The sequence below is a fragment of the Cherax quadricarinatus genome, chromosome 14, assembly GCF_038502225.1.
Source record: "Cherax quadricarinatus isolate ZL_2023a chromosome 14, ASM3850222v1, whole genome shotgun sequence".
NCBI classification, from domain to species: Eukaryota; Metazoa; Arthropoda; class Malacostraca; order Decapoda; family Parastacidae; genus Cherax; species Cherax quadricarinatus.
Window position 1 is genome coordinate 42,681,037 of NC_091305.1, and position 15,000 is coordinate 42,696,036.

A 15,000-nucleotide genomic window follows, 5' to 3' on the forward strand; every position below is an offset into this window, starting at 1 on the left:
TGTATGATCCAAGGGTGACTAATTGACACCTAATTCCCAGGAGGCTTGATTGGGGAATGAAAGGGTAGTCAGGTTTGATCCGAGGATAATGAGGATAGCTCAGACTTCTTGGATGAGGAGCCTCTATCCGTAATCAAGAGGGAGGCGAGCAATTATCCGGATTCACAACACGTTTGCTGCGCGATTAATTACCTTCACCGCCGCAAGTAAATTACCTGTCATATAATTGTGTTTTGAGGCAGCTTCGTGACGGTACTGTGTGATGTGGGCAGTGTTTAACTGTCTCTGAAGGGTGCATGAAAGCAGTGTTTAACTGCCTGTGTAAGGTACATGTAGGTTGTGTGTAACTGTCTCTGTAGGGTTCATGCAAGCAGTGTTGAAAGGTGCATGAAGGCAGTGTTTAAGGGTGCTTGAAGGCAGTGTTTGTCTCTTTATGGTGTATGTGGAGAGTATTTAACTGTTTCTGTAGGGTATGTGAAGGCAGTGTTTAACTGTCTTCATGCTGTGTTGACCTCAAAGTTCCTGCTAAGTTTAAGGATGTGTAAGTTTTGATGTACGAGCTTTATAAAGCAATATGGTTTCCCTAAAGTAAATGGATAAAGTCTCTAAAGATGAGAAATAAGCCAGAATGTTTTAAGATATTGAGTTATCCTTCCTTAAATCTACTTAAGAGTTAATGCAAAGCAATTGATCAACAAACAAAGAGAGATAGTAGAGGGCAATGAGTGACTAGCTTCCTTAAGGTTTACTATACAGATAGTAGGAGTCTAAGAAATAATATAGATGAACTAAGATTACTTGCAAATGCAGGTAATATAGATATTATTGCTATAACAGAGACCTGGTTCAACTTGAAAGATAGAAAAATGACTTCTGAATGCAACATACAGGGTTATAAATTATTCCACACTGATAGGGTCAACAGAAAGGGTGGTGGTGTGACCATGTAGGTCAGAGATAATTTAAATTGTTGTGTTAGACAAGATATAAGATTGGAAACATCGGACACACAATCTGTTTGGCTACAGTTTCTCGAGAGCCGTCAAAAGTTAATTTTGGGTGTGATTTATAGGCCCTCAAACCTTGATAGAGAGTGCAGTAAGTTGCTGTGGGAAGAAATTCATAAGGCGTCTAGATATGAAAATGTTACTCACGAAATCGTAATGACACGATTGCAAACAAACCATACAACGGGCGGGGATAGAACCCGCGATCAGAGAGTCTCAAAACTCCAGACCGTCGCGTTAGCCACTGGACCAGCTAGACACAGTAAGATTAGTCCAACTAGGTATATTTCTACACCATAGGAAGGTTAGCATAGGCACCACTGTGACCACACTTGAGCTAGAGTTCGTCACGGCCACGCTAGATGGAGATTCATCTGTAAAAACTTGCATTTGTGGTCACAGTGGTCCCTATGCTAACCTTCCTATAATGTAGAAATATACCAAGTTGGACGAATCTTATTGTGGCTAGCTGGTCCAGTGGCTAACGCGACGGTCTGAAGTTTTGAGACTCTCTGATCGCGGGTTCTATCCCCACCTGTGGTATGGTTTTTATGAAAACGATGTGTTAATGGGAGATTTTACCTTTAGACAAATTGATTGGAACAATGTGACAGGAAATCTTAAGTCTAGTGGCTTTCTTGATACAGTTCAGGATTGCTTTTTAAAACAGTTTGTGACAAAATCAACTAGAGAAAACAACCTACTTGACTTGGTTCTTGCCAACAAAGATTCACTAATTAATAATCTTGAGGTTAATGATGAGCTTGAGGAAAGTGATCACAAATCACTTAGTTTTAGTAAATCATGGAATTACCCAGATAACTGCAATTAAGTCTCTGTCCCAGACTTCCGCTTGGGCGATTTCATGGCACTGAGAAATTACCTGGGTGGCCTAAATTGGGATGACCTGACTATGGGCCAGGGAGGTAATCTTAGTTGCCAATATGACGTTTTTCAGAGCATAGTTCTAGCTGCCCAGAAAACTTTTGTTCCGAGTAGGGAAATTAGATTTAACAAAAATTATCCCAAATGGATGAAAAATAGATTATAACATCTCATTGGTCAAAAGAGAGGCATATATAGGCGTATCAAAAGAGGAGAGGGGCAGTTAAGAAACCAATATATTCAGTTGAACAGAGAAATTAAAAAGGAATTAGAAAAGCGAAGAGGGATTATGAGGCTAAGGTCGCAAGGGCCTCGAAGACTAACCCAAAAGGGTTCTTTCAAGTATACAAAAGTATAATTAGGGACAAGATAGGCCCACTTAAGAGTAACTCAGGTCAGATCACTGACAGTGATAAGGATATGTGTGAAAATTTCAATACTTACTTCCTCTCAGTTTTTACTCAGGGAGATACTAGCGAAATTCCAGAAATAAATTATGTAGAACAGGACAATAACAAATTATGTACGATTGCGGTAACCAGTCACATGGTCCTCAGACAAATAGAGAAATTAAAACCTAACAAATCCCCAGGTCCTGATGAACTATTTGCAAGGGTGTTAAAGGAATGTAAAAAGGAACTTAGCAACCCTTTGGCTAATCTTTTTAACATATCACTACAAATTGACATAGTGCCAGATAAGTGGAAAATGGCAAATGTAATACCTATTTACAAGGCAGGTGACAGGTCCTTAGCTTCGAACTATAGATCATTAAGCCTTACTTCCATAGTGGGAAAATTTATGGAATCAATAATTGCCGAGGCAATTCGTAGCCATCTTGAAAGGCATAAATTAATTAATGAATTTCAACACGGCTTTCTTGTCTTACGAATTTACTAACTTTTTTCACTAAAATATTTGAGGTGGTAGATCATGGTATTGAATATGATATTGTGTATATGGACTTCAGTAAGGCTTTCGATAGAGTTCCACATCAGAGGCTGTTGAGGAAACTTAATGCACACGGAATAGGAGAAGTTTTTTCTTGGGTAGAGGCATGGTTGACAAATAGGCACCAGAGAATTTGCATAAATGGGGAGAAATCAGAATGGGGGCATGTCACAAATGGTGTTCCACAGGGGTCAGTGTTGGGCCCCTTGTTGTTCACAATATACATAAAAGACATAGATGAGGGAATAAATAGCGACATAAGCAAATTTGCAGATGACACCAAAATAGGCCGTCCAATTCATTCTAATGAGGACATTAGAGCACTCCAGGATGATTTGAATAGACTGATGCAATGGTCGGAGAAGTGGCAGATGCAGTTTAATATAGACAAATGCAAAGTTCTAAATGTTGGACAGTTAAATAACCATGCCACATATAAACTAAATACTGCAGATCTTAATACTACTGATTGCGAAAAGGATTTAGGAGTTCTGGTCAGCAGTAACCTTAAACCATGACAACAGTGCATAAGCGTTAGCAATAAAGCTAACAGAATCCTTGGCTTCATATCAAGAACCATAAATAATAGAAATCCTCTGGTTGTTCTTCAACTCTATATATCCTAGTGTAGTCCTCATTTAGATTATGCTGCACAGTTCTGGTCACCGTATTACAGAATGGATATAAATGCTCTGGAAAACGTACAGAGGAGGATGACAAAGACGATCCCATGTATCAGAAATCTTCCCTATGAGGATAGACTGAGTGCCCTAAATCTGCACTCTCTCGAAAGGCGTAGAATTAGGGGGGATGTGATCGAGGTGTATAAATGGAAAACAGGAATAAATAAAGGGGATGTAAATAGCGTGCTAAAAATATCTAGCCAAGACAGGACTCGCAGCAATGGTTTTAAGCTGGAAAAATTCAGATTCAGGAAGGATATAGGAAAGCACTGGTTTGGTAATAAGAGTTCTGGATGAGTGGAACAAACTCCCGAGTACCGTTATAGAAGCTGAAACGTTTTGTAATTTTAAAAATGGGTTAGATAAACACATGAGTGGGTGTGGTTGGTGCGAGTTGGACCTGACTAGCTGGTGCTACTGGGCCAGAAGCCGTGCTCCTTCCTTAAGTGGAGGTGACCTGACTGGGTGGGCCATTGGTCTAATCCGGGGGTTGACATGGACCTGCCCCGCATGGGTCAGTAGGCCTGTTGCAGCGTTCCTTCTTATGTTCTTAATTTTTGAGTGTCTGTAAGGTCGTGTGTTCTCAGCATCACTGTAAAAAAAAATGTTAGACTGTACATGAAGCCTAAAAATCAATAACTTGCTTGTTTATTCCTTATAGAACAATTTAGACTGACTTTAATCTGTGTTGGTCCCAGTTTGCCTTTGTCTGTTTTTATGGAAGAAATTGAGAAATTTGATAATGTGACTTTTTAGCTGTGTCATTTTTTTTGTTTTTATTCGCCGGTGTTCTCCCGGCCCGGGTCTTTTCCAAGAGTGGTGACCCGGCCTTGGCTCCCTATCTGGGGAGTGTCTCGAGACCTAAGTCTCCCATTTGGGACCATGTGTCCCCAGGCCTAGCCACAGTCACCGCCCTCACGCTGCTCGCAGGGAGAAGCTAGGCCTCTGGTCTGCCATCTGCCTCGCCCCAAAGGGGCTCGTGGGGATGGCAGTCTTGTGAGCTGCAGATGGTAGCAAGCTCAGGCTTTCTCCTTGTCAGTGTTATTGTGCTGATGCTTCTTAGCGGGAGATATGAATTAATTTTGACCTGTGTAGATCCTAATATGCAATATTATTAAAGAAACAGAGTTTAATTTTCAAATGTTAAACTATGAATGTCTCTTCTGATTGGCTTCAAATTCTCAATGTTAAGATTTAACTGCATTTGATACTTATGCCGCACTGTGCACTACTGCTATCGTGTGCACAGGTATCCCCGTAATGTACAATACGGGGATACCTTCCTCGGCTCGCGCTGGGACGCGGAGTACATCTAGTCCGTTTTCTCTTGTTCTTTATAAAAGAATGTTAAAGTGTTATATTTCTGACGGAACTTTTTCCTGGAAAAGTTCGGTGAACATTCAGTACAGTAGATTTCGTAACTTTTCCCTTATGTTTCCTGACCTTTCTGCAACTTTCTTGAAAGTTTCGTGACCTTCCTGTAGCTTTTCCGAGATTGTAGGTAACCAGACTGTAATTTTCCTGAAACTCTCGTTACCTTCTTGTAACTTTAATTAAGCTTTCCTGTACCATTACTGTAATATTCGTAACCATCTTTTAACTTCAGGAACTTTCATCACCTTTCTGTAACTTTGCATTCGCTGTTGCACACTTTCTGTAACTTTTGCAACCTTATAATCATTCTGTAACGTCTCTGACCTTTCTGTAACCTTCTTAACCTTCCAGTAACTTCTTCAACAGTATCATAATCGCTGTAAGATTTCTGTAACGTTAACGTCACTGAAAGTGATGCAAAACTCCTGTATTTTTGTAAATGAAGATTAAACACTGGGGTAAATATCTAGAAAGATGTGAATAAAAGAATGTAAATTATGAGATGATATATGGAAGAAATCATAATAAAACACATGATTGCAAATGTGTAAAAACTACCATAGTGAAAATAGGAAATTCAACCAAAACGCTTTTATGTGCTTACACATATATCTGTTCCTCTGAAGATGTGTGCAAGAACACGAAAGCGCTCAGGTCTTATTTCCTATTCTCACTGTGGTATTTTTTTTCACGATATAATACATACGATCCCTACCATGAAGTTATCATTAAGTTACAAGTGTAGGCAAGATGATACCACCATTAACATGATTTACATGTTGAGGGCAATAATGAAATGGAGTGAAGGATGGCAAGTATTGTCCATGGTTAAAACTATGATCATAATTTTGAAAAGGGTGGAGCCAGCGGAAGGCCTCGGTCAGATGGCCAAACGCTCCAACAGCGGGTCAACATCCTGGATTCGAGGTCAACGTTTATCAGAAAGGACATTTAATACATGGTAAGCTTCATGAAGTCTACTGGGAGAGTAACCTCGTCTGTGTTATTCCACCAGAGGCAACATTTGGGAATCTTTATTATGGAAACGTTTTGCCAGCCAGTGGCTTCTTCAGTCCAAAACGGAGAAGAACGGTGGAAGACGAGGAAGGGTTTGAGGTAATCAGTCCCTCAGCCTTAAGTCGATGTGTTCAGTCCATTAAGATTGATGGACTGAACACATTGACTCAAGGCTGAGGGATTGATTACCTCAAAATCCAAGTGTCTAAATTACCAATTAGTCAGTTTTCTAAATCATTTATAAGTATTCTAGCATAAAGTAACTTACCTGATGCGGGAGTGTCGCACGGACCACTTTGCTAGCCTTGCGCCAGCCGATGTAACCCTGAGGTAGGGACGGAGGGCAGCCCCCTTCCCTCTCCTCCTCTCCCAGGGGCAGCTCACCCCGGGGAGGCACGCCGTCATCATCATTGTCTTGACTCCTGTCGTACATCAAGCCTCTGTCGTAAGTATCTTGAGTGTCCGAGTCTGCAGAGACTGCTTGTAGGTCCTCACGCGACTGTTCGTCCATGTGGGGAGTGCTGAGCCTTGAAGATCCACCCCTGGGGTTCTCTAGGGGGGCTTGGCTCCCCTTTCCCCCGGGAGGGGTTACAGGGGAAGACCCCAGAGCACGGGCTAGCTCCAGGGACGGAGAGAAGGGCGGAAGGATCCGTCTCTGGCTATTCTCCGGCTCTAGAGGCAACGTTGCGTGTGTCCGAACTCCCAGAAGCAGTAAAAGCAGTTGCAGTAGCAAGGCACTGCTATAGGGAGAACTAGACACCATTGTCCCTAGTAGGTGAACGACGCTGGTACCGTCAGGGGGTGAGCTAGGGGCTGGCCCTGGGTCATAGAGTGGCACCTTCCCCTAGCTGTTCCACTCCTGTGTGTTCTCGTTGGGCCGATCACATTATTCGAGACAGTATCTCGTGTTGGATCTAGAAGCTCGCATTGACGATTAATTTGATGACCAGCAAACTTAGCTTTTTTGTTATAATATTCACGATAAATGTTGAGGAGTAGGAAGCCGACCCTGCAGATGCAGTGCAAGGCTGTTAGCTTAAGTCTGGCAGTTTAGCTGACGTCTGACGGCTTAGCTGAAGTCTGACAGCCTAGCTGGCGCATCCACTCTCTGGGTCATCAGGGTTTTAGGGATATCCGAGCGACACATCAGAGCTAGACCTGTAAAGAGGAAAGACCATATATAAATCTCTCTATCTCTAACTCACTCTCTCTCTCTCTCTCTCTCTCTCTCTCTCTCTCTCTATCTATCTATCTATCTTTACACAGTGTATGACAGGGTTAGCTTTAGGATCCCTAGCTTTCTTGACAAGCTATTTACAAGTTAAGGATTCCTAACTTAATTGACAAGCTATGAGCTGTTACCTACATCAGCTCATTTGAAAGCATTTTTACTGTTACGAAACATACAAGTAAGGAACAGGATGAAATTGGAGCCATTTATAGGCCAGCATTTTCATTTGTTCAACTGACTTTATCTCGTTGACATCATAATGCTGTACGAATGTGTTCCAGACTCGAGTCATCCTGGGTATAAATCTCAGATGAAGTGATGTTCTGAGTGATGTTCTTCAGAGTGAAGTTGCTGCTTTCTGCCCGTCTTGTGGAATAGAAGCTTGTTTCTCGCTGTTCTCGAAAAGGAGCCAAGTGTGGTATTTTGACAAAGTTGGCCTTGTACATTACAGTAAGGCCACCCACATCCCTCCTATGTTGAAGGCTCTGCTGATATTACAGATCTATCTAGGATGGGGCCAGGCGAGAGATGAGACGTCTTGCTCTGTTCTCTACTCTGTCAAGCAGTGGCAGATGAGAGGGGGCGGCAGGGAAACCAAGAAAGTGGAGCATACTCAAGGTATGAGCGTACTTGTGCCTCATACAGAATCTTGCAACCCCTACTATCAAGCAGATGCGAGGTATGTCGAAGTGCTGTAAGCTTCCTGGCTGCCTTGTTTGCAAGATTTGTAACGTCGTTCTTCATGGTCAGTTTGGAGTCAAATTTCCCCCCAAGGATTTCAACTTCTTCCCCAGATACCAACACCCTCCCATTCATACTTACTACTGCTCCAACATTATTATCATGGTGCCTAGAGACCATTATTTGTGTTTTCTTAGGTGCAAATGTTACTTGCCATCGGTTTCCCTAAGCTGATGTTGCTCTTAGCTGGTGACTGGTGTAGCTTAGAGCAGCTGGCATTTCTTCTGTTAGTGGGTTGGATTTGTGTAGGACCTGCCTAGTATGGGCCAACAGGCCTATTGCAGTGTTCCTTCGTTCTTATGTTCTTATAAGTAAATGTCAGAGTACATCTGTCTGCATTTGCATGGGATTCTGGGATGAGATGAAGAAGGTCATTGAAGTAGACATTCTATAACAATGGTTCCAGCACGCTTCCTTGTGGAACACTTGCCAAATAGGATGCCTTGCTGTTTCTGTACCACTGGGAACTACCCTTCGAGATCTGCCATGAAGGTAATCACTGAGGAGACGTAGCGTAGAGCTTGCAATTCCTAGTACTTGCAGTTTTGCCAAGAGGCCCTGGTGCCACACTCGGTCGAAAGAACCAGCAATGTCCAGTGCTACCACACAGGTGATTTTGGACAATAAGTAACTGGTGCTATTTAGTGGAGAGGTTTAACAGCAGATCAACAGCAGAATAACCTTTCCTGAAGCCATATTGACGATCACAAAGTAGTGAGTGGTAGTCAAAAAAAACTGTCTTGAGATTATTGCCTCAAGGATCTTACCAGTGATTGACAGGAGTGACACTGGTCTGTAGTTGCTGATTTTTGCTCTGCTCTTCTTTTTGTGAACAGGGACTACATTTGCCTCTTTGCACAGAGAGGGCCATTTACACTGTACTAGGCAGTGCTGAAAGATGCGAGTTAAAGGTGCTGCTAGCTGGTCTGCACATCTTGTCAGAAATCTTGGGCTCAACTTGTCTGGGTCCACAGCCTTTTCTTGGTCAAGCGATTTAAGAAGGAAATGCACCTCCTCCTGCCTTATTGTCACCTGGAGTTTACCTGGAGAGAGTTCCGGGGGTCAACGCCCCCGCGGCCCGGTCTGTGACCAGGTCTCATGGTGGATCAGGGCCTGATCAACCAGGCTGTTACTGCTGGCTGCACGCAATCCGACGTACGAGCCACAGCCCAGCTGGTCAGGTACCGACTTTAGGTGCCTGTCCAGTGCCTGCTTGAAGACAGCCAGGGGTCTATTGGTAATCTCCCTTATGTATGCTGGGAGGCAATTGAACAGTCTTGGGCCCCTGACACTTATTGTGTTGTCTCTTAGCGTGCTAGTGACACCCCTGCTTTTCATTGGGGGGATGTTGCATCGTCTGCCGAGTCTTTTGCTTTCGGAGAGAATGATTTTCGTGTGCAAGTTTGGTACTAGTCCCTCTAGGATTTTCCAGGTGTATATAATCATGTATCTCTCACGCCTGCGTTCCAGGGAGTACAGGTTCAGGAACTTCAAGCGCTCCCAGTAATTGAGGTGTATTATCTCAGTTATGTGCGCCGTGAAGGTTCTCTGTACATTTTCTAGGTCAGCAATTTCACCTGCCTTGAAAGGTGCTGTTAGTGTGCAGCAATATTCCAGCCTACATTAGAACAAGCGACCTGAAGAGTGTCATCATGGGCTTGGCATCCCTAGTTTTGAAGGTTCTCATTATCCATCCTGTCATTTTTCTAGCAAATGCTATTGATACAATGTTATGGTCCTTGAAGGCGAGATCCTCCGACATGATCGCTCCCAGGTCTTTGACGTTGGTTTTTCGCTTTATTTTGTGGCTGGAATTTGTTTTATACTCTGACAGTTTTGACTCAGTTCTTGCAGCTAGCCAAGGACGGTCCCTTACTGGATCAGGAACTTGCATTTTGGTAGCAAAGTGTTCGGCAAAAAGGTCCGCTTTTTCTTGACTACTAGTAGAAGTGGTCCCATCCTGTCGATTTAGAGGTGGAATGAGTTCATCAGGCAGATAACCTTGTCTGTCCTTGACCAGGGACCACCAGGCATTATTATTATAATCAAAAAAGAAGCGCTAAGCCACAAGGGCTATACAGCGCTGCAGGGTAGGGAAGGAAGCAAGGGAATTGGATGGCAGAAGGGAGGGGGGATGATCAGCAGGTTACAGAAAACAGCGGAGCAGGGGATAGTACGGGGGTAGAGGGTAGCAAGAGATTGAAGTAGAAAGGGCTGAAAGCATCAGAATTTGTGAAGTAAGTCAGTCGTTGTCAAAAAGTCAATGAGAGAGTCCGGATGAAAGGTGGGTCCATCAGCGAGAAGGGAAGGTAAAGAGAGAGCAGCGGGGCGAAGACGACGACAGAGGTAAATTCTGCGTGCTCGTTGATAAAGTGGGCAGTCCAACAGAATGTGGCTGACTGATAATGGAGCTTGGCAATTCTCACAGAGAGGAGCAAGACGCCTCTCCATGAGATATCCATGAGTAAGACGAGTATGGCCAATGCGAAGACGGGAGAGAGTAGTCTCCCAACCTCGACACTGGTGATAAGAAGACGGCCAGTAACCTATACTCGGTTTAATAGACTGAAGTTTGTTGCCGAGCATAGTAGACCAACGTTGTTGCCAACGGGTGTGAAGGTGGGAAGATATTACAGCAAAATAGTCCGTACATGGAATACCTCTATAAGAAACTGGTAGGTCATGTACTGCTGACCGCGCAGCAGTGTCTGCCTGTTCATTGCCCTGTACGTCAACATGACCAGGGACCCAACAAAAAACAATATCTTTATGCTTGGTAAAGATGCGGCGTAGCCAAAGTTGGATACGGAGGACTAAGGGGTGAGGTGTATCAAATTTTTGTATAGCCTGTAAAGCACTAAGGGAGTCTGAGACAACCACAAATGATGACACAGGCATAGATGCAATACGGATAAGTGCTGTAAGGATGGCATATAATTCAGCAGTAAAAATACTAGCCGAAGATAGTAAATGCCCTTGTACGACGCTGTCTGGAAACACTGCTGCGAATCCTACGCCGTCAGAAGACTTAGAGCCATCTGTGTACACAGCAATGGCATGAGAATGAGAGTGAAAGTGGTCAAGAAAAAGAGAGCGGGAAGCGACCGTAGACAGTTGGGCTTTCGAGCAAGGGAGGGAGAAAGAACAGACTCGAACAGCTGGAACTTCCCAGGGGGGTAGGGAAAAGTGAGATGCTACATGTACATAGAAAGGTGGTAGTTGAAGAGAAGATAAGAGCGAATGAAGGCGAAGAGAGAAGGGACGGAGTAAGCAGGGGCGGCGAACAAATAAAGAATGTCTACTAATATCAGTGACCATTCTATAAATGGAAGGATTGCGGAGATCATGAGAGCGTACATAGTAGCGCAGGCAATGGGCATCACGGCGATCGGATAAGGATGGAACGTTCGCTTCTGCATAGAGGCTTTTGACAGGGGAAGAGCGAAAAGCACCAAGGCATAAACGTAATCCTTGGTGATGAATGGGGTTAAGGCTAGAGAGAGTAGCAGGAGATGCCGCTGAATAGATCTGGTTACCATAATCAAGTTTCGATAAAATAAGGGTGGAATGTAGGTGAAGGAGGGTTTGACGATCAGCTCCCCACGAAAGATGAGCAAGGGTTTTAAGAAGGTTCAGCCGGCTGTGACAAGTTGCCTTCAGAGAGGTAATGTGAGGTTTCCAGGATAACCTACGATCAAAGAGGAGGCCCAGAAACTTGATTGTATCACGTTCAGGGATACGGGAGCCATAGAGGTACAAAGGATGATCGGAGATGACAGAGCGTCTAGTGAAAGTGATTTGGTGGGTTTTAGTGCTGGAAAATTTAAACCCATGTGTGGTGGCCCAATTGGAAACACGGTCGACTGCATGTTGGAGAGAAACTGTAAGGAGGTGACAGTCAGCGCCTGCACAGGCAATAGCGAAGTCATCAACATAGAGTGATGACCAAATATTTGATGGAAGACTAGAGGCCAAATCATTAATAGCAAGGAGAAAAAGTGTTGTGCTCAGAACACATCCCTGGGGGACACCTTCAGCTTGGATAAAGTCCGGGGAGAGCACATTATTAACCCGAACACGGAAATGCCTGTCAGTTAAAAAGTTCTTAAGGAAGGATGGTAGATTGCCTCGAAGGCCTAAGGAGTGGGCTTGGGCTAAAATATTATACCTCCAAGTTGTGTCATATGCCTTCTCAAGGTCAAAAAATATGGCAATAACTGAGTGGTTATTCGCAAAGGCATTACGAACATACGTATCCAAGCGCAGTAAGGGGTCTATGGTAGAACGTCCCTTACGAAAGCCATATTGACGAGTGGAGAGACTGTTGTGTGTCTCTAAATACCACACTAAACGTCTATTTACTAGACGTTCCATTACTTTGCAAACTGCACTGGTAAGAGCAATGGGACGATAGTGGGAGGTTTCATGTCCCGTAGTGCCTGGTTTGCGGAAAGGGAGAACAATGGCGGATTTCCACAGCTGTGGAAGAACTCCTTGTGACCAAATAAGATTGTAAAGGCGTAATAGGACTGCAAGGGCTGACTGATGTAAATGTTGTAGCATACGAATATGAATGTCGTCGTGCCCAGCTGCCGATGATCGACAAGCTGAGAGTGTTGCCTCCAGTTCTTGAAGTGTAAAAGGCACATTATACTGTTCTTCTCTGAGAGAAGAAAAGTCCAAGGGTGCTAACTCTCTGGCAGACTTTGAGGAAAGAAATGAGGGGCATAGATGGAGTCCCTGAGAAATACGGACCAGATGATTGCCAATTACATTGGCAACATCTAGTGGGTTTGCTATATCAACACCGGCAACCCGCAGAACAGGAGCCGGGTCGGGAGAATATTTACCACTCAGTTTTCGTACTTTTTTCCAGACTGCACTCATAGAGGAAGCAGAGGTGATGGTGGAGACATAATCTCGCCAGCAAGTGCGTTTAGCGTCACGGATGACACGGCGAGCGATCGCACGCTTCTGTTTAAAATCAAGGAGTCGCTCTGTGGTTCTATTGTACCGGTACCTGCCCCATGCAGCGCGTTTCACACGTACTGCACGAGCACAAGCAGGAGACCACCAAGGCACGCATTTCTGAGAATGCCTGCCCGAAGTTTGGGGTATAGAATGAGAAGCTGCGGTGAAAACGGAGGACGAGAAGAGGTGTAAAAGCTCATCGATGGAGGACGAGGAAGGAACCTCTTTAAAAACAGTTAGGTGTGAGTAAAGGTTCCAATTTGCCCGATTAAATTGCCAGCGTGGGGTGCGAAGAGGTGGCGAATATGAAGGGGAAGTAAGAATGATTGGGAAATGATCACTGTCATGTAAGTCCGGGAGAACAGACCAAGTGAAGTCTAATGCGGCGGAGGAAGAGCAGATTGAGAGATCGATGCAAGAGAGAGTATGAGTCCGAGGATCAAAATGGGTGTGAGTACCTGTATTTAAAACATGGAGGGGGTGGGTGGCAAGAAAAGCCTCTAACTGAATTCCACGGGAATCACAGTGAGACCCCCCCAGAGGAAATGGTGGGCATTAAAATCACCAAGTAACAGAATCGGTGGCGGTAATGACGAAACAAGGAAGGCAAAATCCGGAATAGATAATACCCGAGAAGGAGAGAGATATAAAGAACAGAGCGTATACCACCTATGTAAGTGGATACGGGCTGCTGTGTAATGCAGCGAAGTATGAACAAATAGCTGATGGTACGGAATATCAGTGCGGAGAAGAAGGGCACTTTCATTAAAGGTCCCATCAGGAAAAGGATCTGAAGAATACAATAAATTATAGCCTGAGATGTGAGAAATAACAGCAGAGTGTAATTTTGGTTCCTGTAAGCAAACACCAACAGGGGCAAACTGGGAGAGTAACATCTGAAGCTCACCCCGATTACCCCTGAGGCCGCGTATATTCCACTGTAAATAGGCCATGATTGGCAATGATAAAGATACTTGGAATCCGCAGGTAAGGGTTCCTACAGACTAGAAGGGTTAGAAAAGTCCACATGCGGAAGCAGTGGAAAACGTTCAAGCAGCGAAGGAACGGTGCGCTGTGAAGAAAGGAGTTGCGCAGATGGAGCAGAGGAGAGAGAAAGAGCGGAAGGTGGATCAGTGTCCATTGATGGTTTGGTCTCTGCAATATATTCAGAGATTGCTTCAAGTGTTTCGGAATTCAGAGATGTCGTATGGGAGACAATATTGGGAATGGTAGGGGGAGGATGAGTAAAGATTGGAACTGTATTGGACTGTACCAAGGTAGGGGGGGGGCGAAAGGGTGGAGGGAACTGGAGAAGCATGGCAGGGGACAGAGGAGGCAGGAACCTGGGAGGTGGCAGAAGAGGAAGAAACTTGGGAGGGAACAGGGGAGGAAGGTACATTACGAGGAGGAGGGTGAACCTCTACACTTGTAACAGAGCCAATGAGAAGGGGAGAACCAGGTACAGAGACAGGGAAGGGAAAATGAGGTGGAAGATGGGTAGGAGGTGTTAACGGACCTTTTTTTGACTTTTGAGAAGTAGAGGGACGATTGGGAGGTGTCATACGAGATCTCGTCGCTACTGAGGCTTGTGAGAGAGAACACGAAGAAGCAAGATCAGACTGAGACATTGAAGTAGGGACGTCTGAGCCGAGGACAGCAAAACAATTAGCTACAGGAGTGACTATGGGAGAGGTAACCACAGAGGTGGGTGCAGAAGATGGGATACCAGAAGTGGGGGACGTTTTGAAACACGGGAATAAGAAACACGAGGTAGTCTCCCTTGGAGGCGGAGATGAGAAACTGCCATGGCATAAGGGAGACCTTCTGCCTCTTTGAGGTAACGGATTTCCCGCTCATTTAAGTAGACTTGACAACGGCGAGAGTATGAAAGGTGAGCCTCATGACAATTAAGGCAAGAGGGAGGTCGATTGCAAGACGTACTAGAATGGTCATCGGCACCACAGACTGGGCATTGGGCGATAGATCTGCAATATTTCGCTGGATGGCCAAATCGCCAGCAATTTCTACACTGTTGCAGTGTAGGATCACCTTTCGAACTTGTAACCGATGTCCTGCTACATAAACTGAAGATGGGAGTTCACGGCTGTCAAAAGTTAAACGAGCCACATTGCTAGGGTAT

At 44.5% G+C, this 15,000-nt stretch overlaps 1 protein-coding gene across 4 annotated transcripts in view; it reads right to left on the reverse strand.

Annotated features, from left to right (window-relative positions):
- Positions 1–15,000, reverse strand: part of LOC128694851 (uncharacterized) — a 1,130,786-nt gene that overhangs the window by 664,039 nt on the left and 451,747 nt on the right. For all 4 annotated transcript variants that reach the window (XM_053785203.2, XM_053785209.2, XM_053785218.2 and 1 more), the window contains exon 3: positions 6,186–7,075. In XM_053785203.2, the coding sequence (XP_053641178.1) occupies positions 6,186–6,680 (495 nt within the window). In that variant the 5' untranslated portion in view covers positions 6,681–7,075. The remainder of the gene's footprint in view (positions 1–6,185; positions 7,076–15,000) is intronic.